Below are 23,980 nucleotides of genomic sequence, written 5' to 3'. Positions count from 1 at the left end.
GTTCGGTTTCAACCGAGCTTGAGCCCAATTTATAGGCTCGTTTAATAATCAAGCCGAGCTCGAGCCTAATTTACATGCTTGTTTTATAATCGAGCTGAGCTTGAACAACTATATATATATATATATATATATTATTTTCATTTTTATATATAATAATAACTAATTATTATAATTCTTAATTTTTTTAAATATCAAATAAAAAATATTATATATATAATTTTTTTTATAAAATATTATTTCTCAAGTCGAGCTTGAGCTTACGAGTTTTTAACTCAAGCCGAGTTGGAGCTCAAGGTTCTAGCTCAAACCAAGCTCGAGCCTTGTACTACCTTGGCAAGGTGAGCTCGACGAGGCTCGAGCTCGAATCCACTCCTATTTTATAGATAATATGGAGTTTGACCTAGTTGTTGTTAACAAAACTTAATTTTTTGATAATTGCAATTAGGTCCTTCCACCAAAACCCTTTTAGTGATTAGACCATTTGCTAATACTTTGGCTGATTTTTGCCCCTTAATGTTTGTGACCTCTTTGGTTTAAGACTATTGGGTAGTGGCATCTAATGCCATGCTCTTTCAGCATTCAAGGTGGAACTCCTTCCACTTTAATTGAATTAAAACTCTTTTAATTTTTCATTGGATGTGAACAATCTACTAAGGCACTTATCATAAGAGAGGCATAGCAATACGTCGTTACCATCTTAATATTTTGAATTGGTAGTTTCAACCTTTCCATCTGTGGTTACAATGTAGTTAGATCCTTCTATTATACAATGTATTAAAAAAAATGGTAATGTTGAAACTATGAACCCACATATTTGCTTTATGAATATCATAAAATGCACATTTATTATTAATAAACTTGAATGGTAAAAGAATGCATTTTCACAATATATATTTTTTAAAAAGGATATTTAGAATTTGGATCTACTGACCACAACACATTGTCGGCCATGCTAACCCAACCAACTACGTGTTATAGTTAGCAAATATGGACTCTGATATCCAAGCTTGTAGTTATAAACCTACACTTGGACAATCAGATGCAGCTTCTAACATTAAAATTCTAGATGATTGGACTCAAAAGGGTAAAATACTTAAACTACCCTTTTAGCAAACAGATTAAAATTTACCATATCGTTTAAAAATCACTTAAAACTATTCCTACCAACTATGAATACTATTCATATGCGCAATCACTAATAATCATGTGGCATTACATGCAAGCAGACTCTAACGGTGTGTTAATGGCAAGGAGAATTTTGTTTATTATTCGAAAATTTAATGATATTTAAGTAATTTTTTAACAATAGGATAAGTCTTAGTCGATTTATCAAAACTTAAGGGTGGTTTAATTATTTGGGTAAAATATAAAAACCTAAACCTCCCAAAAGTTTTTGATAATAATAAAAACATCGCTTGAAGTTTATCCTGCAATTACCTCCATTCAATCGTCTCCCTATAAAAAACATTGGCTTAATGCATTAGTTTATTTTTTTGAAAATGCCCAATTTAATCTTATGTTTATCAATTGAGGTGGAGATTTACTAAAATATTTAAAAAAAAAACAGACTTTTAATTTTTAACTAAAAAGTTCCTTATGTCAGATTAAAAAGAGTAATTTCATTTTGTAAGATCATTATGATCGATTGAAGTCTAAAAGGGAAAAATCTGGATTATATTGAAAGATGCCCTAACGATTAGTAACTTTTTAAGTCTCTGTTATTGAAACAATCATTTTGTTTAGGGAAAATCCCCAATTAATATCCTGTACTTTGGGATTTGTGCCAATTTGGTCCCTGGATTTTAAAATGCAACAATTAAATACTCAAACTTTTAAAATGTGGCAATCCAATACCTGTCGTTAACTAGTTGTTAATTGGTCACTGCTATTAATTTTCTTTATAAACCATCTAAATGTTGATAAAAAATTAACAGTCCCAAATGTTTGCCTTTTCCATTCAAGAAAGTTGGGGTCACATTTGAGTGGGCATTCTGGTGACCCCAATTTTTTTGAATAGAAGAGGTAAATATTTAAGACTATTAGTTGATAAAAAAATTAGATGACACTTAAAATGACATTTGTGCCTTTCTTAAATGTCACTTAACAACTAGTTAACAATTAGTTAACAACAGATTTTGGATTGTCATGCTTTGAAAGTTCGGGTATTGAATTATTGCATTTTAAAATTTGGATACCAAAGTGGCACTAGCCCAAAGTACAATGTATTAATTGGGAATTTTTCCTTTTTTTAATGAACTGTGACAATAATGGAACTATGGAAGGGAAGCAGTTGTAGACTTACAGTTTTTCTTTTTTTTTCAAAATTTTATGGAAGGCTTTTTTAGAAATAAAAGATAGGGTGAATTACAAAGACCCCCTGTACTATGGGGTTTGTGACAAAGACCCCCATGTACTATGATCGTGAGACAAAGACCCCCCTTGACTGTTAAGTCAAATGATGAAATGCATTAAATTACCAAAATACCCCACTAAACTTTTTCTATTTTCTTTTTTTGCACTTTTTTTCTTAAAACCTATTTAACCTTTTTTTCCCCCTTTTTCCATCCAACTAACTAGTATGACAATCTCATTCATAGATAAAAATATAACAAATAAATGAAATGAATATTATCCATTAAAGAAACACCAACAACAAAGATCAAGCATGCCAAAAGCAAAAAAAGTTCAAAAAAAGTCATTACCAATCTACTTCCTGCTCATCCAAAATTCTCACGAATCCTACAAGAAAGCAAATAAAGGCATAACTCAATCTAAAGTTTACATATCAAATTATCAAGTTTCTCCTTCAAACTTCAAATATTTCACTAGAGATTCGGGAACTCAGTGTAGAATAGCTTTTCAAAACTAAATTGCCCAAAAACACCTGAAAATTGAAATCAAAACAACAGCACAATCTAGATTCGCCTTTAACATTCTAAAACACGGTGAAAGATAAGGGGACATGTGGACACGACCTGACCAAGAGATGACAACTCAGCCTGCCAAGTTTAGTTTGCAATAATTGAGCTTGGGTATTCAGTCACCTCGACATAAGGCTCACCTTGGTGCAAGGCTACCTCGGCATAAGGTTCACTTTGGCTTCGAGGCACCTTGGTATTCAAATCAGTTTGGAACTAAAAGACTGAAGTACTAGCTCGGGACCAACAACTCGAATCGCCACGTAACTGACTCCAGAGGTCTCTCTAACGAATCCCGAATCTCTCGAGATCACAATGAGCTAATAGATTCTGACTTTTCCGAGATTACGATGAGGATTCATCTTGACTTCGCCAGAGTCGGAAGTGGAACGATAAGCCTTACATGTATATTGTTCATTCGGAAGCGGAACGAACTCTATCTCCACACCTCGAATATCTCAGAGCTCTTTCGTGAGCTCCATGACTAATTCATTATATAAAGGCACCAACCCCAATGGTGCAAGGTACATGTAATTTTTATACTCTCTAGCTCTCTAGCTCTCTAAGCTCTCAAAGCTTTTCAGCTCGCATCAATTTATTGACTTAAGCATCGGAGCGACCTCGTTGGGTTAGCCAGCCTAGGTTCTCTGATCCTTTCTTGTAGAATCGCTTAGCTTGCCGCCCGACTGGAAGCCAAATCATCCTCTAGTAGGGAGTAGTCAGATCGCAGTACATCAAAAGAAATGTAGGAAAGTGGGTTTTTACTGGTACCCTTTGATTATATCTTCAAGACTTCAACTAGGGACAAAGTGAGATGGAGGTGAAAAAAGGTAATATAAAGAAACAACAAATCAGAAAAGGAAAACGTACATGATGTTATGGGCCAATTTCATAATGCCCTGTACTTGGGTGATGTCAAGGAGTGTGTCAAGATTTTGGAGAATGCTGGCCATTTGCCCCTTGCATATGTTACTGTTGTTGTCCATGGTATCAAAGATGTTGCTGAACATCTTATAGCTGAATTAGGAGATGATGTTCCAACCTTGTCAGAGGGGAGAGTACTACCGCTTTTGATGCCTCCATCACCTATTCTTTGTGGAGGAGATTGGCCCTTGTTGAGGGCTATGAAAGGTGTCTTTGAGGGTGGGATGGATAATGCATGAATGGGTGCAGAGGAAGATGATGAAGAGGCTGCTGATGGTGATTGGGGCGAGGACTTGGATATTATTGATGCAAATGGCATGCAAAATGGTGACATTGTTGTGGTGGTAGATGATGAAGAAGGGGAAGAAGAGAGATCGGGGGAGAGAGAAATGTGAAGGAATCCGAGGTATAGGGGATTATTGCCACTGTTGTTCGTGTATCGTGAGGTTGGGGAGGACGAACAGTGTTTTTCTCCCTTGCCTAAATAGTTATTACATGGGTAATGTGGGAATTAAAAAATATTATAACAGCCTTTTTCAACAGAAGGCTAAAAGAAGGGGGTCTTTGTCTCACGGTCATAGTATAGGAGGGTCTTTGTCACAGAACCATAGTACACGGGGTCTTTATAATTTAAGGGTAGGTTTTTATAATTGTCAGTAGCCTCATGGATTGAAACGTGCTCAAGACGCTTCATTTAAAAGTAGAAGAAAGGGCGCGAAGAGAAAAAGTGTCAACTCGCTCCGCTCGAAACAACGAGGAATGGCTTCTTCCGCGTCGCCTAGGGCTAGAAATGGTAACAGGCTGCTTTAAATCAAGCACGAAAGGGATGGTTCGTCTCATCTGGGTGGATTTGCGGACCTCACCATCACTCTGGAACAAAGAATGAGCAAGGAAAATGCGTCCGAGACGCTGCCACTGCCCAGCGAAGGACTTACAGCTGAACAAAAAACTCGAATATCGCAGAATTTCAGGGCCGCCAAGGCACTTCTCGCTCGCAAGAGGCCCCGCAATGTCGCAACTATCCCATTCCGAACACCTGGAAAGTTAGTCAACCTACTCTCTCATTTCTCAATCCTTAGTTCTAATCTACATTTGAATGTTTTGATTAATTTCTGCTTTCATCAATAGGGAGGCGCACAGTTTGCATCCGATGGCTCCGGCGTCTAGCAACTCCAGACTTCCCCTTGCAGAGATACCCGTAAACACCCCTTCCCCAATTCCGATAAAGGGAGCCCGATTAACAAGCGACAAGTTCATTAGATCATGCCCTGAAAGGATATCCATCAAGAGCGCTATTGAACATGCGCAATTTGGTACCGGGGTCCAGGAGGTTTCCAAGGAAGATGGGGTTGTGATGATATCTGTTATCACCCCGGATAAGCAACTCGAAAGCTGTAAATTAAGCGATGCTTTCTGTTCGACTAGTGTTCTTGATGATGATATCGACGAGATTGTCTTGAAGGAGATTGATGCATTATGCGAGCAGAGGTCAGCGGAAAAATTACAGAAGCAGCACCTATGTAACAATATTCCCGTGGAAAGTCAGTCCAATGAGAATAGAGCGGGTTATCAAAGCAGTTTAGAGTCTGCTACAATAGAGAAAGAAAAACAGGATGCTTGTAGCGATCATCTTGTGGGGAGGCAATCCAATGAGAACACTTCCAGTGATAAAACTAAGGGAGTGTTAAGGGTTGAAGCAGAAGCAGAAGCAGATGGGATAAATGCTTCTCCGGACGTCGAGAGTGAGGGCTTGCCGCAAGCATATTTCGAGTATTTGCGGGGTCTTAATGACAAACAACAGGAAGCTGCTCTAAGTGATGTTTCAGTTCCTTTAATGATCATTGCAGGTCCAGGAAGTGGAAAGGTACGCGTTTTAATGGGACGAGATCCATTTCTAACATCTGTTAATTTCTGTTTACTTTTTTTTTTTTTTTTGTAAAATTTTCTATTGCATGTAAGCATGGACTTCATTTCTTGTTTTTGGTTTCAGACTTCAACTATGGTTGGGCGAGTGTTGACACTGCTAAATGAGGTAATGACACATTAAACTCCTTGGATTTTATTATAAATTTGATCCACTGTCCCTTCCTGTATTTTTAGGGTATTGGAGCATCACATATTCTCGCCATGACTTTTACAACGGCAGCTGCATCTGAGATGAGGGATCGGATTGGAGCAGTGACTGGGAAATCAGTTGCAAAGGAGCTTATGATCAGCACGTTCCATTCGTTCTGTTTGCAACTTTGTCGTTCACATGCAGAGAAGTATGCATATTTTGTCAATGATAATTGAGAGTTCTAAATTTTTTACGCACAAAAAACTTGAATCTTTAAATTTTGAATAATGTTTTTTTGTTCGACATTAACATGAGTGGTTACAGTTATATATTCTATTTTCTTAGATTCTGTTGCCCTTAGAAGAATATTTTATGGTTATTTTCTGTACTGTAAAAAAACTTCTCACCAACTGCTCTAATGCTGTTTAACTTTGCTTTTCTCAGCTGATATGGCAATTACACAACTACTAATTTGTTAACTTGTGTGCAGGTTGGGGCGCACATCCGAGTTCCTAGTATATGGCCATGGGCAACAGAGGCGAGCAATCATTGAGGCGGTGCGATTATTGGAAAATGCACGAAAGAATGAACAAAATGAACAAAATCTTGTTTCTTGGGAACTTAATGAAGATTCAAGTGGTTTAGAATATTGTAAGGGTAGGTCAAAAAAATGGCAGAAGTTTTTGACTCAGGTAAGTAATGTTACTTCTATACTTCTTATTGCTATTTATGCCTGGATGGAAATTATGTGGATTTATACTAGTTCAGACTCCCTTCTTAAGTACTTATGATAAGACTTTTTTCCTTCCCCTGGACTGTTAATCTTACTGAACTTCTCCTTGTGATCATTGTTTTCGTCCATTTTAAGTGTTTGGTTTTGTGGACTTAAAGCATGTAACCATGTTAGAATCCTGCGCTATGATAGGTTAAACAATTAAAGGGGGCATAGTTCTTCAAATTATCTTCCCAGTCAATATGCCAATGTTGCAGATAGGGGGATGGTATAAAAGGGGGCATAGTTCTTTCTATTTTCTCAAGTTCCTTATCGTACAGGATATTCAAAAAGTGTTAAATACATTAGACTCGTAATAGGCCAAAAACATTTCAATATGCCAATGTTGCAGATAGGAAGTAATGAAGAGTCATCTTTTCTTTTCTTCTTTTCTATTTCTATTTATACCTCCTGGTAGTATACTGAAGGTGTCTGGTCATGGAGGTTCTGCATATCTATACTGTTTTAGTGCTAAATCTGGTAAATGAACTTCATTTCAGGCTAAAGCTTCTGGTAGAACTCCTTCAGAGTGCCGAAAACTGGGTGATGAGATTGGAGTAAGTTGATATTATATCGCTAGAATGTATACTGACTTTCTTAATATTTTCAAAATTTCATATCTCTACATTTGAATCAGGCAGCAATTCTTGGGAACTACAGTGACATCTTGAAATCCTGTAACGCTTTGGACTACCATGACTTAATCAGCTGTTCAGTGGAGCTGCTTACTGACTTTCCTGAAGGTTATTATAGTCTGTAGATTTATTGGACCATTCTACTTCATAATTGTCTGTTGTCTTGACAAATATTTTGCAAATTTCAGTTTACTGTGAGTGCCAAAATGCATGGAAAGCCCTGGTAATAGATGAGTTTCAGGATACAAGTGCAATGCAATATAAACTCTTGAGGATTCTTGCATCTCATAACTGCATTACAATTGTTGGTGATGAGGATCAGGTGCTTCCTTTTTCTTGTTGAATATTGAATGGAAGAAATCTTTTGGCATAATCTTATTATTATTATTTTTTCTTTTGGCAGCATTTGTTATTTACTTAAGGAGCATTCTGAAGTCCAATTGGTTGTGTATCTTATTGCAGTCCATTTTCAGTTTCAATGGGGCTGATGTTTCTGGCTTTGATTCATTTCGTAAGGATTTCCCTAGACACAAAGAGGTATTTATTTCTTATGATAGATAGATAGATATAGATATAGATATAGATACAGATACAGATACAGATATAGATATAGATATAGATATAGATATAGATATAGATATAGATATAGATGTAGATATTTAACAGTGATGACTCTATCAACTAACTATTTGACTCCATCATGTTTGGCCCATATATTTTCAATTTTTTGTCCTGATGGTTTCAGATTCGGTTAACTAAAAACTATCGCTCCACACAATATATTGTTGAGGCTGCATCATCGCTTATCCGTAATAATGTAAAACGGTGCCAACTAAAACAAGTTACTACTGATAATTCTTCTGGTTGTAAGGTATTTTTGCTAATGAGGTTTATTTTTAACTTTCTACTTTTAAGTTTTAACTGCTTATGTAAATGCATGGTCTGCTTGACAATGTTCAGGTAATTGTCAAGGAATGCCACAATGAAGATGCACAGTGTGCATTTGTCGTTGATAAAATCATGGAAATTGTCTCTAATGGTTCAGATGCTAAGTGTTCCTTCGGGAGTATAGCAATTCTTTATCGGAGGCAGGTAAGGTGTTAACCAATTCCTAATATTCATGAATTACTAATGGGATGTCTAATGACCAATCTACCTTCTCATCTTCTGCAGGTCTCTGGGAAAGTATTCCAAATAGCCTTCCGCAGTAGGAAAATACCATTTAATGTTCATGGTGTTGCCTTCTATAGGAAAAAGGTTTATGGCATCCTTATTTTTCAGTTTGTGGGGATTTCTTACCTTGACATGGTTGCATTAAGCAAGCGTTCACACATTAGAAGAACCTATTTGCATATTTTCTGGCTGTGGGAAATCTTGATGAAAATGATTATACATATGAACTTGTCTATATTAGTTACATATGCTGGTCACATATTTTCTATGCCATTTTTTCATGATTATTAAATTTCTCAGTTCTCTGTTGAGTTGGGGTTGTACTGTATTTATTATCTTCTAATGAGAAAGTCAAAATCTTAAAAGTTAAGACCTGGGCCAAAAGCTGATCTGGTTAGTCGGGGTGGTCTGGTCCATCTTAGTTTTGGACTCAGGAACAACCTAGGGGCCATTGCTTTTTGCAATGGCAAAATCTTGGGTTGACAAGCATGAGAACGTGCCTTGTGCCTTGGCCTGTGCATTCCCCTTTTATAAGTTTTTTTTTCCCCACATTCTTTATGTGTTTTACAGCCTTGTAATGGTCTATTAACTTTTAAAAGAATGGAAAACAAACCTTTTGAATACCTGGAACTTTAGTCATTGCTGATAGGATCTTAGATAGCAAAATTTTCACCAAAGAGCAACAAATTCCTCAAGAAAAAAAATACACACATACAAACATTCTTGTAGAAGCAATGCAAATAGGATATTGACAAACATGCTAGAGTTTCACATGATTGAATTGTTGAGTGCTTGAGGCACCTTGCTACATCTTTTTGGTTTTGTTTGTACCTTGAATTTGTCTTATATGTTGTTCTCACCCATTTTAATTTGAGCTAATATGCTGTTTAAAACATTTAATTTCTTTTAAAATTAAGGTTTTCCACTCCTTTCATATATTAATGCTTTTTTTTTTGAATATTTTAAAAAATTGCCTTGCTTCATCTGGGCCTACACCTCACCTTGTACCTTGTGTGCTAGAACACTACCTCCAATAAAGGTGCAATTTCTAGATATTGTGCATGTATCATCAGTTTGCTTGCCTAGTTAGCATCCATAAAGCTTCCACTTTTAGATGCTCATGATTGGATATAAAATTCCCATACCTAGAGTATCTTTCAGATTGGCTAAAATCCTTTTAGTGACTTCTATATATGGAACCGCTGCCTGATGTGTTTATTGGTTGACTATGCTAAATATATAAGATGCGTATAGTCAAAATGTGAAATTATACAAAGTGTAATGCTCAGTTAATCACTATCCTTATCTTCAGCTAGTTTTTTTCCTAGTCATCAATTGTGATTAGGTTAAACTCTTCTCCGATTTTAAGGTCGGTGGTTTCTTTAGGTCTTGTGGGTCTATTGCTGACTCATCCTCTAGAAGACAGATGATAGCTGTGGAATGATCTCCTCATGAACCTGAACTTTGATGGGAGTTGTGTGGGCAATCCAGACTGATCCAGAATTGGAGGGGTAATAAGGGATGAAGAAGGAAAGATACATGCCTTTTTCTCAGGTCCAATTGAGCAAGGTGATGATGTTGTTACAACAGAATTCTTTGCAGCTGTTTTTGGGGTTGATAAAGCCAAAGAATTGGGTTTCAAAAGGTTAATTGTTGAAGGTGATTCCAGAATAGTTGTGGACTGGTTAAAGAAGGGGGAAGGGGTGTCTTGGCATCTAAGGAATGATCTCAGACGGTTCAACTGGCTCTCAAAGGACATGCTCATTCAAGTTAATTGGGTTAGAAGGTTTGCAAACATCTTGGCAGATGGTCTAGCTAAGCAAGGGGTTCAGAGACAACCTATGTTTTGGGCTCGTTTGAATTCTGTGGGGGGATTTAGACATTGTCAAGTCTATTTGTTTACTCCACAACTTCTTGTTCTTATGTCTGCTCATAAGTGTAATGATATTCCTTCTGAGTTACTGATAAAAAATTGTGGTTATGGTTAATAGGAGTTTCCACAATCTTAACTCTGAACTTGCTTGTATTAACAAACTAAGGACATTTCTGTTTGGAAATGAAAAGTTCCCTAGAATGAGTTTTTAAGGTGAACTGCAAAAAAGAAACAAATTCATTTTGTTATTTCCTGAGGATGATTACTCATAACTACAATACCATCTACATAAACAATATGTGAGGCTATCTACTTACAAAAAAATAATATGTGCAGCAATCGGTTACTCTTATTTTTTGGTAAAAGGGTTGATCAACTTGGGATTGAACAACATTTCTGAACCTCTTGGGCCAAGATCTTGGCGACTATTTCAGCACATAAATGGACCTTTTCAACATCACTTTATTTCTTGGAATGTAAAATCCTATCAACTTGGGAAAAAATAGATTACATAGAAAGGTGACCAGAGGTCACCCTGAAGAAAAAAGAAGACTACTACACCCTACTGCATTCCAACATGAATCTCAGATCTTTACAACCAAAGAAAAACCCCAACAAACAAAACTCACCAAATCCAAACTGAGAAGTAGTCACTAGTCGCCAAATAGACCTTACAAATAACCATAGTTGCACAACCAAATCCTGACCTCCAAATTGAAAGACCAGTAACCTACTCATCCCAACAACCAAAAACCTCAAACCCCAAAAAATTTGATTAAAATCTTGCAACAAGTGGACACTATACTCCAATACAACACCTCACTACAATTTGTGGATGTTAGATAGGTAGGGAAAATGGAGGGAATAATGAGAGTTTTACAGGTGAGTTTGGTTAGTTATTGTTTATGTTCCATAACAAACAGTATGCGGAGTGGGTTTTAGAGACTAAAAGTTCAAAGAAGAGAGAATTTGAGTTGAGATTAGATTGGTGGTACTTGGCGGTAAGGGAAGTCTATGCAAATAGGAGAAGACACATGGTTTGGATTGGGGTGGCAAGTATTCCTTTGCATGCTTGGAGCTTATTGACTTCTGAGTTCCGAAGAAGTGGGAAATCATTGTGACAACTTTTTGAAGATTAATGATAAGAATAGATTGTGGGAGTTGGACCTGGCAAGGATGATTGAGGTGGTAGCCATTTAGCCATTCCATATAGTCTTGGCCTTATTTGTGCTTGGGAAAGGTATTTGATGTAACCGTTTCTAGTCACGTACCAATTTTTTGTGATGTGTCAATTTTTTTGGCTAAGTACCTCGTCATTTGACCTAGTGGTGAAGTGCCTGGTGGTGAGCTACTTGGTGACGAGTTCCCTAGTGGTGAGCTACTTGGTGACGGGCTCCCTGGTGGTGAGCTACCTGGTGACGAGCTCCCTGGTGGTGAGCTACTTGGTGACGAGCTCCCTAGTGGTGAGCTACCTAGTGACGAGCTTCCTGGTGGTGAGCTACCTGGTGACAAGCTCCCTGGTGGTGAGCTATCTGGTGACGAGCTCCCTGGTGGTGAGCTACCTGGTGACAAGCTCCCTGGTGGTGAGCTACTTGGTAACGAGCTCCCTTGTGGTGAGCTACCTGGGAGCTCATCACCAAGTAGCTCACCACCACGGAGCTTGTCACCAAGTAGCTCGTCACCAGGTAGCTCACCACCAGGGAGCTCGTCACCAGGTAGCTCACCACCAGGGAGCTCGTCGCTAGGTAGCTCACCAACAGGGAGCTCGTCACCAGGTAGCTCACCACTAGGGAGCTCGTCACCAAGTAGCTCACCACTAGGCACTTCACCACTAGGTCAAATGACAAGGTACTTAGCCAAAAAAATTGATACATCACAAAAAATTGGTACGTGACCAGAAACGGTTACATCAATTGGCGCCGTTTGTGGGAAACTTTCAAAAGGCCTCCCTAATCCTTTAACTCTCTCTCACAAAGAAACTTTAGCTTCTATGGCTTCCTCCAGTAGCAACAGGCACAATGCCGACTTGAATGCTGTAGGGGAACACCCTCAGCCCGCCACTGTATGCATCGGACAGTTCACTGTCCCCCTCTCAACGGTCGGAATCCCTAGCCTCAATGCACCAAGCATGGTGGCACCTGTGAATGTTCCCCTTCCCCTCCCTATTGAGACAACTTTCGTTGAACTTACTGTTGTCCCTCTAACGACTAGCCAAAACCAATTCAATGACTTGATGCAGTGCATGCGGGCAATGCAAGCCCAAATGCAGCAATTCCAGCAACATCAACTCCATCAGCAGCAAGTACTGCACCACATTTCCCAGTATCACTATCAACAGTAGTTCCCCCAACTGCCTTTGAACCAACCACAACTCCCACCTTGGCACCCTAATCCAAAGCTGGCCAAGCCCTCCGCTCAGGGCGGGCGCCTTCACTAAGGAGGAGTCTCTTGACTCCAGGACCCCTCCAAGAACTAGGCCTCATCCCCGGGCAGGAGGGAAAGACTAATCACCCCTGCCTTGCAACTCGCCGGCGGATCAGGAACCTCCTTGCCAGTCAAGTCAGCACCTCGGCACTCTCAGTTCGAGCTCTCGCTCACAGAGAACTAGTTCGGCGTCCTGGCAGCGGACTACCAGTAGTCCGAGTTGATCAACCTCGGCAACACCGAGGCAAGTAGCGCCAACACCAGGCCCTCTAAGCAGCAGCGAAGACGTCGACTAAGTCGCCGAACAACCACCTGCATCTTGCCCGAGCTCTGAGGTAAAGAAGAAACAAGCTCGGACGAGGTAAAAGTTGCCCCTATTCTTTCAGTCCCTTCCCCCTGTCATCGGAACTCCTTGTAGTCCCCATGCCCAAGAATTTCAAACTCCCTCCTTTAGACAAGTATGACGGGTCTTTTGACCCCAATGACCATGTCGATGCTTTCTAGTCCCAAATGCACCTAGCAAGGGCCAGTGAGTCTTGTATGTGTGTGGCGTTCACTACAACCTTCAGGGGAGTAGCCCGCACCTGGTACAGGAATTTGGCCCCCGGGTCGATAAGAAGCTGGACCCAGTTCGTACAGGTCTTCACCGCACACTTTGTTACCAGCAAGCGGTGCCCCCGCATCGAGGAGAGCCTCCTCAGAATAGTCCAGAAGGAAGGAGAATCCATCCGGGGCTATATCAAACAGTTCAATGACGCATGCTTGCAGATACCGCGCCTAGACCCCGCGGTACAGTTTGCGGCAGCCAAGAGGGGTGTGACACATAAGGAGTTCAGGTGGCACATGGTAGTCAACCAACCCGCGACCGTAGCCGAGTTCCTCAAGCTCGCGGATAAATTCATAAGAACAGAGGAGGAAATCAACCAAAGGATTGAAGGCGGGATTGAAAAATGGAAGAGGGAAGGCGAGCCCTCCAACTCAGATGACAAGAGAAAGAGAGACCTAGCTTGGGGGCCGAAGCCAAGCCAGCTGTTTCGAGCTCCCTTAGCAGGTCGGGCGGATTACACGCCCTTAAACGCAAAGCGGGCCGAGATCTTAATGACGATCAAAGACGCCTCGTATGTGAAGCGGCCACCTCGTTTGAAGGGAAACCTGAACAAGAGGAATAAAAACTTGTACTGCAGCTTCCATAGGGACCACGGTCATAGCACCGGACATTATAATAATCTCCACGACGAGAGAGGAGCTTATCCGTCGCGGGTACCTACGAAATTTTGTACAACATAATAATAATAATAATGGTCATAAGACTGGTCGACAGGGAGAGCAAAACAGAGATGCTTTCGAGTCCAGCAGCCGACCAGCCGAACCGTAGAAGCAACCCTCGGAGGAAAGACCAGTTTGGGGAACAATCCACATGATCATCGGAGGATCAATCATAGCAGGATGCACCTCAGCAGCAGCTCGGGCATCAACCCGGGAGGCCGCCAGAGAACAAAATCCCACAGACGGCGCCAATTGATGTAACTGTTTCTGGTCACATACCAATTTTTTTGGCTAAGTACCTTGTCATTTGACCTAGTGGTGAAGTGCCAGGTAGCTCTCCACCAGGGATCTCGTCACTAGGTAGCTCACCACCAAGTAGCTCACCACCAGGCACTTCACCACTAGGTCAAATGACGAGGTACTTAGCCAAAAAAATTGATACATCACAAAAAATTGGTACGTGACCAGAAATGGTTACATTAGTATTCATTGATGATTCTGGTTGAGGGGAAGATGAGACCTTTCTTAGAGTAGAGGAGAATGTGAACGAGTGGAGCAAGAGACAATGTTGGTAAAGGGGTGAGGAAGGAAACATCGTGAAGGGTGGGTGTTGAAGGTCACATTGGCTTCAGAGCTAATTAGCTAAGCAAAAGTTGGAGGAAGAGAGGTATTTGGAGAGTTGTATGGAGGAAGAAGTTGAGGTGGCAATATTAGAGGGGAGAGAGAGGATGATGTGGTGGGAGTGGGAGTGGGGTTGGGGGGTTTTTATGGAAGATAGGTGGTGGGTGAGTCATGCAAAGTGGTGGAAGACCAACAGTCGGGCAAGATGTGGGGGAGAAGGGGGAAGCAATAATTGTTAGTTGGTGAAAGTAAGAGGGATTTAAGGGGTGGATCCACTTTTTCAAAAGAATAAGGAGCTTAAAGGGGCATTTTTGGGGATTGTGGATTCACTTTTTCAAAAGAACAAGGAGGTTAAAGAACAAGGACTAGAGAAATAAGTTGTAATTTATGAGGGGCATTTTTGGGAAATAAGTTGAGTTATGTTGAGATTGAGGGTCCAAAAGGGGATAATAATTGTAGAAGGTTGGGGATTGTGAAGGATGAATGGGTGTTGGTTGTAACAATGTTCGAAAAAGATAAGAAAATCTCACAAACTTGAGGAAGGAAGATGAAGGCGACAGTGAATGATTCTTATTAGATAGAAGATGCTCAACAAGAGAATGTTCAGGTGGCTTGAAAGGCAATCTAGATAAAAAGCGTTTTCAGACCACAAGGAGGATAACTGGTCGAAGCCCATTTGCTAGAAAATCAAGTTGAAGTTGAGAACATTTCTTCATGTGGCGATGATATCTTAGCCAGTGTCACTTACGGAAGTTTGGAGGCTAAGTTGCAAGGTGTGGAAAGATACCCTCCTGGATTGAAGACCTTTGAGACAGTTGAACAACTAAACACCAAGTAAGTTCAGTTCTTCTTCCCTCTTTGTCTGGGCTGATAGTCTCCAATATTGAAGAGGATATTCGGAGAAGGGGAGTTGAAAGGGCTAGTTGGGGAAACTATTTGAAGAGGAAGCCACATGGGGAGTGTGACAGACTTGAGTATATTGGGGAAATTGTTTGTTTTTCTGGAAATAGGAGGGAGACAATTGGTCAATGGGAAAGTGATTTCCATCGACCATCTTTACAATGCTCTTTTTTGGTAAGCTCTGGGCCCCCTGGTAAAGTTGTTTTCAAGTAAGTGATTTCCATTTCCCAAGTGGGTAAGTAAAATTCCCACATGCGGGGAAAGTTTGCAAAACATAATGGGACATGTTTGCCCAATCTAACATTGGCTTTTTATGGTTTAATAAGTCATTATACAACTTGCCTGGGAATTAAAAGAAGATAAGTAAGTGAACTTACTTGGGTAAGTGTTTCCTAGGAAACATTTACTTGGACAATTGACATTCTGAAAAATGAACAACGCTAGAGTGCATAGTCGAAAGAGAAGATTTTCATTAACAGGGAAGTGTAGGGATTGGGGCTGCAAGGGGAGAAGTGGATGTTAGTAGGAAGGGGGCAGAGGAATTAAAGGAGGGTGGTGAGGTGACAGAAGGTTTTGGAAGAGGGGATTTTTTTTTGGCAAAGAAAATACTGCTGAAGGGAGGGCGGAGATTGAATAATTCATGGAAAGACAAGTGGAGGTAGGAAAATCACTTGGATTATTCTTCTTGGATGGGGAGAGGGTGGTTAGAAAGGCAATTGAACAATTCAAAAGGAATAAGAGGGAAGAATGTAATAAAGGAAAGCACTGGGAGATGGTAGGAGAGGTGTGAACGAAGGAGAAGGGCGGGAAGAGGAATTTGCCTAGGAAGAGTGAATGGACTCACCTGAAAGCTAATAAAGGAGGAGTGGGGTGTTTGATGGTGAAAATGAAATTAATGTCTTGGAATGCAAGGGGATCGTGAGGAGAAGAGTTCTAGTGAGGTTTATGCTGAGATGCATGTGCCAAACATTGTGTTGCTTCAAGCCCACCTTGTCATTTTTGGGCATTTTTAATTTAAGTTTCGTCAATAATAACATCTTTCTCATCTATGTCTATTAACTCCATCAGACTCAGCTTCAAGGTTCTCGACCTCATGCAATGGGTGAAAACTGTATTTCCTTTTTCTTTTATAAAATTTGAACCTGAAATTTCTACACCTTCTTTCCCTCCTCCAACTTCATCATCACCTTTACCTCAGCACCTCTTTGACAGTCCTCACCAATTTCCTTTCTATCCCTTTTATCCAATGAAGATGTTGCATATGTACTTCTTGTAAATCTTCTTTTAGGTAGGCATTTTTTATGTTCAACCTATACATAGGCTGGTAATAATATGCTACAAGTGGCAAAAGAATTTGATTTATTCATTTTGGCAACTTAGGCAAAGGTTTCCCTTGAGAAAAACAAGGATGGGTACAAGAAATCATCAACAAGTTTGAACAGTTAGGACTATACATGCATACCCCTTTCTAGAGATATGATCAAGACAATGATAACCTTTCTACATATTTATGTGTCCTAGGAAAACAATCTTAATAGATTTGAATCAAGTTTGAACATTTAGGACTCAAAGCTTGGATAAAGAACAAACAAGCACTGATAGGACTTGATCGGCACCCTTAAAGACTTGTTCTAGAAAGAAGAAGGCCCTACAACGGGTCCTGACATGGCGTAATGATGGTACTTGGGATTTGGACTGAATTGAACACCAAGGGTATTTTTGCCATTTTATAATTTTTCTGTAGGGTCCAATAATAGGGTTTTATTGTCTATTTATAGTTTGTTTATATTTAAAACTTTAAAGTCATTGCATAAGTAGGATTAGAGTTATTGAGTATTCTTTTGAATTGAAATAGGATATGACAACTTAATTTGAGTCCTAGTAGGATTATTGAGTCCAACAGTTGGACTTCTAAGACTATTATGAGTCTAACAGTTTGACTCCTAGGATTATTATGAGTTTTAGAGTCTATAAATATGTATGGACGTTTTACACAAAGGCAATGAAGTTTATTGAATTTTCTTCACCTTATGCTAGCTATGGTGATTGAGTCCCATGCCCTAGAGTGATTTTAGGCACCCTGTGAGTGATTCCAGGTTCCATTACAGCCATCAACAGCCATAAAACTCTGATCAAGAAGAGGATTAAACATTCTCTAAGGACTATAACTGAGCTGGCACTACATCAAGCACATACACCCAAAGACACTAATGGGAATTTCAAAAAATAAAAGAATGATGACCTTTTAAGTTGTCTTTGTTTGAAACAGTTGCAACAACAATATTGTTATCCATGTCTTATTCAGTTATTTGATCCATGAATCTCTGTTTCATTTTTGAAGGATATATGCATAAGTATTGATGATATACTGGCTTCAGTTTTTTGATATTGCTTTAATGTTATATCTTATTTTAGGTAATTAATTCCATTATGGCAATGCTTAAAACTACATTGCCTGGTTGTGATGATGGCCCGTTTCGTCAGGCATTCAAAGCTTTATTGCTCTGTGAGAAAGAAGAAAAGAAGAGGGTAGTTGTTTTATTATTTATTCTACTGTTCTACATATCGTGTATTGTTGCTTCTTTAATTTTTACTTCAAACTGAAGTTAGTTTTTTTCTGTTACTTTGTCTTCTTACTTCATTACATTGGGATGATTCTTTTAGGTAATTGAATATATTGACAAGATATGCACAGTTAGGAAGTGTAGCTTTATGTCAGCTGCTTGCAACATATTTTCTGCAAAGATCTCTGGTACCTTCAAGAGGTCTTGATTTAAACATTTCTCTCGTTTGAGTTGGTTTCTTATATTAGTATGGATGGATTTAAGTTTCTATTTCAATGGAATAATATGTTATCTCTTAGTAGCCTTTAATATTGAAATTGGTGCACTTATTGAAGTATTTAATTAGTCTCTATTGTGTTGGAAGGTTCAATTGTTCTTTTTGTAAATTGAGTGGCTCTTGCTTGATTGTTGTTTACTGTTGCATCTTAAATTTTGAATTTGTGCTTAAACATTCAACTTATTTTTACATCTGAAACTTGAGACACAACTTGGACATGAGGGCCAATAGCAATGTTGCAGTCTATATTAAGTTTTTTCTGTCTCTTGTCCATTTTTTCCTTTTTCTATTTTCTCCTCCCTTTACATTTGATAGCAAAACAAAGAAGAAATGTGCGGAGGAGGTAGATGTTAGAGGAATGAAAGGTGATGTTACTATGGTGTGTGTTTGAAGATAAGCAATGGGAGACAGAAGATTGTGGCATCTACAGGAAGGGCTGTCATTGATTGGGTGTTCATCTTACTTGTATTTGCTCAAGTGAATGCCTCAGATCTAGCATCTAATTTTTGGGACATTTTTGAAATTAAAGAATATAAACTTGAGAATGCTTTGTAATTTTTATTTTTATTTTAATGAAAATTTCTTATTTTTATAAAAAATGTTACTGTGGCATCCTTTGGTGTAATAGGCTTTGGAGTTTGGAGGTTGGATTGAAGCAAAGAATCTAGGGCTCTAAGATAGGGGTGTAATTGAACTAAGCCAAGTCAAACTTTAGCATGTGTTGGCTTGGTTCTTCTAAAATACTCTTATATTTGAATGGGTTCGATTTGGACTTTGTTTTCTTGTTTGATTTCGGTTTGATTAAATATTCAATAAGTTGACTTCGACTTGAAACTTTAAAAAACTAATCGAGCTTGCAAGTTTGAACTCATGAGCCCAAATCTCACATATAAAATCTAATGCAAGAGGGAGAAGTTGTGACTGTGGTTGTAGGCTTCTTCATTTAGGGCTAAAATGAAGGGACTGCTGTGGTGCTGAAACAGCAGGACTACAACGACAATTAGGGCTAATAAGAAAAAAAAAACATGTGCAATGTGCCACAGTTGTGATTGTGGCTGTAGGCTTCTTCATTTAGGGCTAAAAAGTAGGATTGTTGTGGTGTTGAAACCAGTCTTTTAAAAGGTGTGGGAGGTGTACGCCTGGAGGTGTGCCTCTAGGTGAGGCGCCCCCAAAATGCCCTGAGGCATATGCCATAGGCGTTGATACCTCTTAGGCATATGCCTCATATGCCTTTTTCATGAGGCGTGCTAGAGGCGTACACCTCATGCACATTTCATATAAAAAGATAGAAAAAAAGGAAAAAAGAAAGAAAAGAAGAAAAAAAGAAAGGAAAAGAAAGTGAAGGCTTACGCCTCCTCCTTCCTCCTCATCCCCCTCTTCTTAAGAAGGCTTGCCCCTTAAGGAGGCTTATGCCTCCTTCTTCCTCCTCATCCCTCTTCTCTTAAGGAGGCTTATGCCTCTTATGTTCTGAATTACGCCTCCCGACTCCAGGTAATGGAATGCCTTGTGACACGCCTTTGCGTTTTAGAACATTGGCCGAAACAACAGGACTGTAGTGATAGTTAGGGCTAAAAAGAAAAAAGTGCAATGTGGTGGTTAGCAAGTGAAGCATTGTGAAGTAATAGTGAGTGCTTTTTTTGGTTTTATGGCAGCAATAGGAGACAACATTGAACATAAATCTAGACTCCTAGTGTTACGATTCCCCCTGATTGTCTTAATGTGATGATGACCTCTATTAAATTGAATGGTGAAAATTATGTACCTTGGGCTAAATCTGTAGAAGTCTTTGTTGGGGCTAAGAATAAGGTGAATCATGTGAAAGAGGAGAAAACCTTAGTTGATTCTAAGGTAACAATAAGTGGGAACAAGAAGATGCACATATTATGACATGGTTGTGGAACAATATGGTACTTAAGATTAGTGTGAATTTTATGTTCTTAGTTACAACCAAGGAGATTTGGGACTTGGTCAGGTTGGGGAGTTGGTTACTTGAAATCAACTGACCATTTGTGAAAACCAACCAATTCGGGTTGTATTAGTTTGGGTTGGTTGGTTCAAAAGATATAAACTAGAAATTTAAATAAAAAAATTAGAACGGTTCTTTTGAAAAAATAAATTAAAAATTTGAAATTTACAATATAAAATATTTTTAGAGTTAGAAATATGGGAATTTTCCAACTTTCCCTTATTAGAATAATTATATTTAGAATATAAAATATTAAGATATATATATGGGTTGGTTCGATTTTGGAAAGTTTACAAATGACCAAACCAAATTTGGCCCAACTTAATTGCGTTGGAAAATTGTTTAACCAAAGCCGTCCTAAAATATTAGAAAACCATCCAACTCGAGTCGAGTTGGGTCATTTCATTGGTTTGAGGGGAAACACTAGCTGAAATTGATTATTTTTATTTTTGCATTGGAAAAAAATTATTAAAATTACTATATAAAATATAAATAGTAATTAATTAGTTAAAAAGTTAGAATATAAAACAATTGTCTACTCTTAATATGTTTCTGTTGGTTAACTTTTGCTTAACAAAGCCCGTGCATCGCATAGGTCCCCGCTAGTAAAAAAATATAAACTTAAAATTTAAAATAAATGTTTTAAAACCTATTATCTAAAATTAAAATACATAAACATAACATGTAAAGCATATTCAAATGAAAATTTAAAAATAAAATCAAACATATAAAACGTTTTCAAGTATGTAAAACCTGCAATCTCTTTTTTTCCTCAATTGCATTACTTCAAGTAGCTAATGTGATGTAAAACATATTACATTCCTAATTCTACGTGCCACCTTTGTTCCACGCTCCTCGAGGCAAGCCCATGCTAGGGTCTTAATTCTTTATTTTCACACAAAAAATAGTGATTTTATAATTTTTATCATTTTTTAAGAAGATATTTTATTAATATGAATGAATGAACAACATTAGCAAATAGGGGGTTCTCGGAGCTTCGGTGAGCAAGCGTAGGTCAGGGGTCTGGGGGCATAGCCCCGACCTAGTTGTTAGGTTAAAAAAAGCAAAAAAAGCATTAAATTTTCAAAACACGTACACTTGGGCGCACAAGGCTTGTGCCTTTTGAAAGTGTTGCGCCTAGGACCAGGGCGAGGTGCATACCCTAAAATGCGCTTCGCCTGTGCGCCTAGGCACACCTTTTAAATCACTGTCCTTTCCTCCCAAATAGTCCAAGGGAAGCTGCATTAATGCACCTCCACTTTAATCGTCCTCTTTTTGATTGATCACCAAGAACTGAGGATTCAAACAGCTGAGAGACTTCTACTGGCAGCAACCACCTGCAACCAAAGTGGGCAAAAATCCAACACCAAATAGCTGTAGCAACTGGGCAAGATAGGAACCAATGGAAACATTACTCACTATTGGATTTACAAAGAGAACACCAGTTTGGGGACAAGCAGAAGTAAGGCCTTTTGTTCTGCACCTTTTCCAAAGTATTAACCTTCCCAAGGAACACTTCCCAACAAAAGACAGAAACCTTTGGGGGAATAGGCTTAGTCCATACTTTCTTAACAGGAAAGGGTACAAAGACAGGATGAGCAAAGTATTTTGAAAGAAGAAGCAACTGAAAAGGGGGTTTAATCCTTTAAGAGAAGGGAACCGAATCCTTTCATCTGACTTAAGGGGGTTCAACCCTTTCTCATTTGATGATATTTGGAGGAATTGGGCTGCAGTTGCACACACTTTGATTAGGAAAACCAGGCTGCAACATTTTGGGTAACTCTTCCAGATGGGGGTTATTAAACTAAATTTTGATGGAAGAAGTCAGGGTAACCCAGGACTGTCTGGCATAGGAGTTATGAGGAATGAGAATGACAATATTATTTCTTTATTCTCAGGCCTAGTTGAAATAGGGGATTCCACAAGAGCTGAGTTGTTGGATGCAGTACAAGGAATTCGGATTGCTAATGAACTAGGAGTAGAGAACCTTTTAATTGAAAGGGATTCAAAGGTGATTGTGGGTTGGTTGTTGGTTGTCAAATCCAGACTCAGTTGCTTGGAGTAATAGGGATGACTTCGAAAAAGTCAAATGTTTAACAAGGCACATCTCGTTTAGATACCAGTGGGTGGGTAGGGAGTCAAATGCTTTGGCTGATTATCTTGCAAAAAAGGGTCTGCTAGGGATTGGCTATTTTTGCAGCTGTGTATTCTTTTTTCTATGACTACTTATAATGTTTAGGGGAGGCTGCATCTCGTCCCTCCCAAAGGGAAAGAGGTGAAGATAAAAGAGAAGGAGAATATACAGCTGTAGTTGCAATCCCCTTTATTTCTGCACTTAATTTTTTGTTTTAGTTTAGCCCTTTGTTCGTTTGAGAGGTTTTGGCTTTGCAAAGTGGGCCCCCCTTGACAGCATGTAAGCAATGTTTGGTGAGAATTGCAGAGAGCCCAAATTTGCTATCGTTCAGCCAAAAAAGGGCTTTTTATTGAAACTTAATTTAGTAGCTTCTCCAAACAGGTCCTTAGTTCATATCATTGTCTTTATCTTAGCCTTATCCCAATGGCCCTTAGTTCATACATGTATTTAATCTATTCTTTTGTTTGAGGGGTTTGCTTGTATTACAAGATTTCTCAGCAGAGCATCTTTTTTTTTTTTTTATCTCTTTGTCTTTATTTTTTAATTTTTTAGATTTATGAAATCACTTCTATTTCCTTTTATTTTGTATGCTTTTGATACATCTGTGTGCTAAATTTTAGTTTTTCCTGATGTAGGAGACAACTTAACCATGGACGCAAAGTGCTGCTTACACTAGAAATGATATCCAAACTTGTTCAGAGGGTAAACCTTAGGCTTGTTTGTGGAAAATGTTCGGGAATTATTACTTCTTTGTTGTCACATTATGAATATTAGCTAAATTTTGTGCAATGTTATGATCGGAGGTAGTTCTAGTTCTAGGTCTAGATATTTTTGTATAGCTTGGTCTACGCCATTTGACGTATGTTGTATGTGGGGCCCAGGGTTGTAAGTGTCTAGCTGGAATGCTCAAGACTTTATTGTTGGAGAATGAATGTGGGACCTAGTGTCGCCACTGATACTACTTGTCTTCACTGCTTAATCCCAACAATTTTACCGGGTTGAATGAGAATTCTCCAGATTTTATCACCATCTTTTTGCTCGGTCTAATACAAAATTCTTTCCTTTTGTATTGTTGGAGGATTTTTCTCTTGTGTTTGGAAGATTCTAATTGTCTGTTGGTGGTTACAGGAACAATCGATTTCAGTTGTCATAACATCAGTGGCGAACTTGTTGCCTCAGGTTTGCATCCTCATTCATGAATATATGAAAAATAATGTTGTGGCAGTGTTACATTGATTTCTATTTAAATGCTTGGTATTCTGTGTATTAATTTGTATTCTGCTGCTTTTAGCTATTCTCATTTTCTTGATAGCCAAAAGGTGAATGCCCAAAGTTGGTGCTAGCCATCTGGGGTCTTGAGAGGGGTGGGCTTGATATGGGCCTCTACTTTGTTATCTTTTTACACAAAATGGCTGCAATCAAACTCATAACTGCATTCTCATGCTTCTCATCTCAAGATTTTACCATTAGACCCAAA

At 38.8% G+C, this 23,980-nt stretch overlaps 1 protein-coding gene across 1 annotated transcript in view; it reads left to right on the top strand.

Annotated features, from left to right (window-relative positions):
- Positions 1–4,520: 4,520 nt before the first annotated feature.
- SRS2 (P-loop containing nucleoside triphosphate hydrolases superfamily protein) overlaps positions 4,521–23,980 on the top strand; it is a 37,637-nt gene continuing 18,177 nt past the window's right edge. The window contains exons 1-16 of the mRNA XM_088962543.1: positions 4,521–4,885; positions 4,971–5,706; positions 5,833–5,874; positions 5,943–6,106; positions 6,389–6,590; positions 7,171–7,227; positions 7,308–7,413; positions 7,494–7,627; positions 7,768–7,842; positions 8,051–8,176; positions 8,266–8,397; positions 8,479–8,562; positions 17,978–18,091; positions 18,227–18,327; positions 23,139–23,205; positions 23,632–23,682. Coding sequence (XP_088818669.1) covers positions 4,725–4,885; positions 4,971–5,706; positions 5,833–5,874; positions 5,943–6,106; positions 6,389–6,590; positions 7,171–7,227; positions 7,308–7,413; positions 7,494–7,627; positions 7,768–7,842; positions 8,051–8,176; positions 8,266–8,397; positions 8,479–8,562; positions 17,978–18,091; positions 18,227–18,327; positions 23,139–23,205; positions 23,632–23,682 — 2,352 coding nt within the window. The 5' untranslated portion in view covers positions 4,521–4,724. The remainder of the gene's footprint in view (positions 4,886–4,970; positions 5,707–5,832; positions 5,875–5,942; positions 6,107–6,388; positions 6,591–7,170; positions 7,228–7,307; positions 7,414–7,493; positions 7,628–7,767; positions 7,843–8,050; positions 8,177–8,265; positions 8,398–8,478; positions 8,563–17,977; positions 18,092–18,226; positions 18,328–23,138; positions 23,206–23,631; positions 23,683–23,980) is intronic.

Source organism: Nelumbo lutea, chromosome 1 (genome assembly GCF_056320005.1).
Source record: "Nelumbo lutea isolate HS-2025 chromosome 1, American lotus-T2T, whole genome shotgun sequence".
NCBI lineage: Eukaryota > Viridiplantae > Streptophyta > Magnoliopsida > Proteales > Nelumbonaceae > Nelumbo > Nelumbo lutea.
Note: the sequence above shows the minus strand (reverse complement) of the source record. Positions and strands in the feature narration are given on the sequence as shown.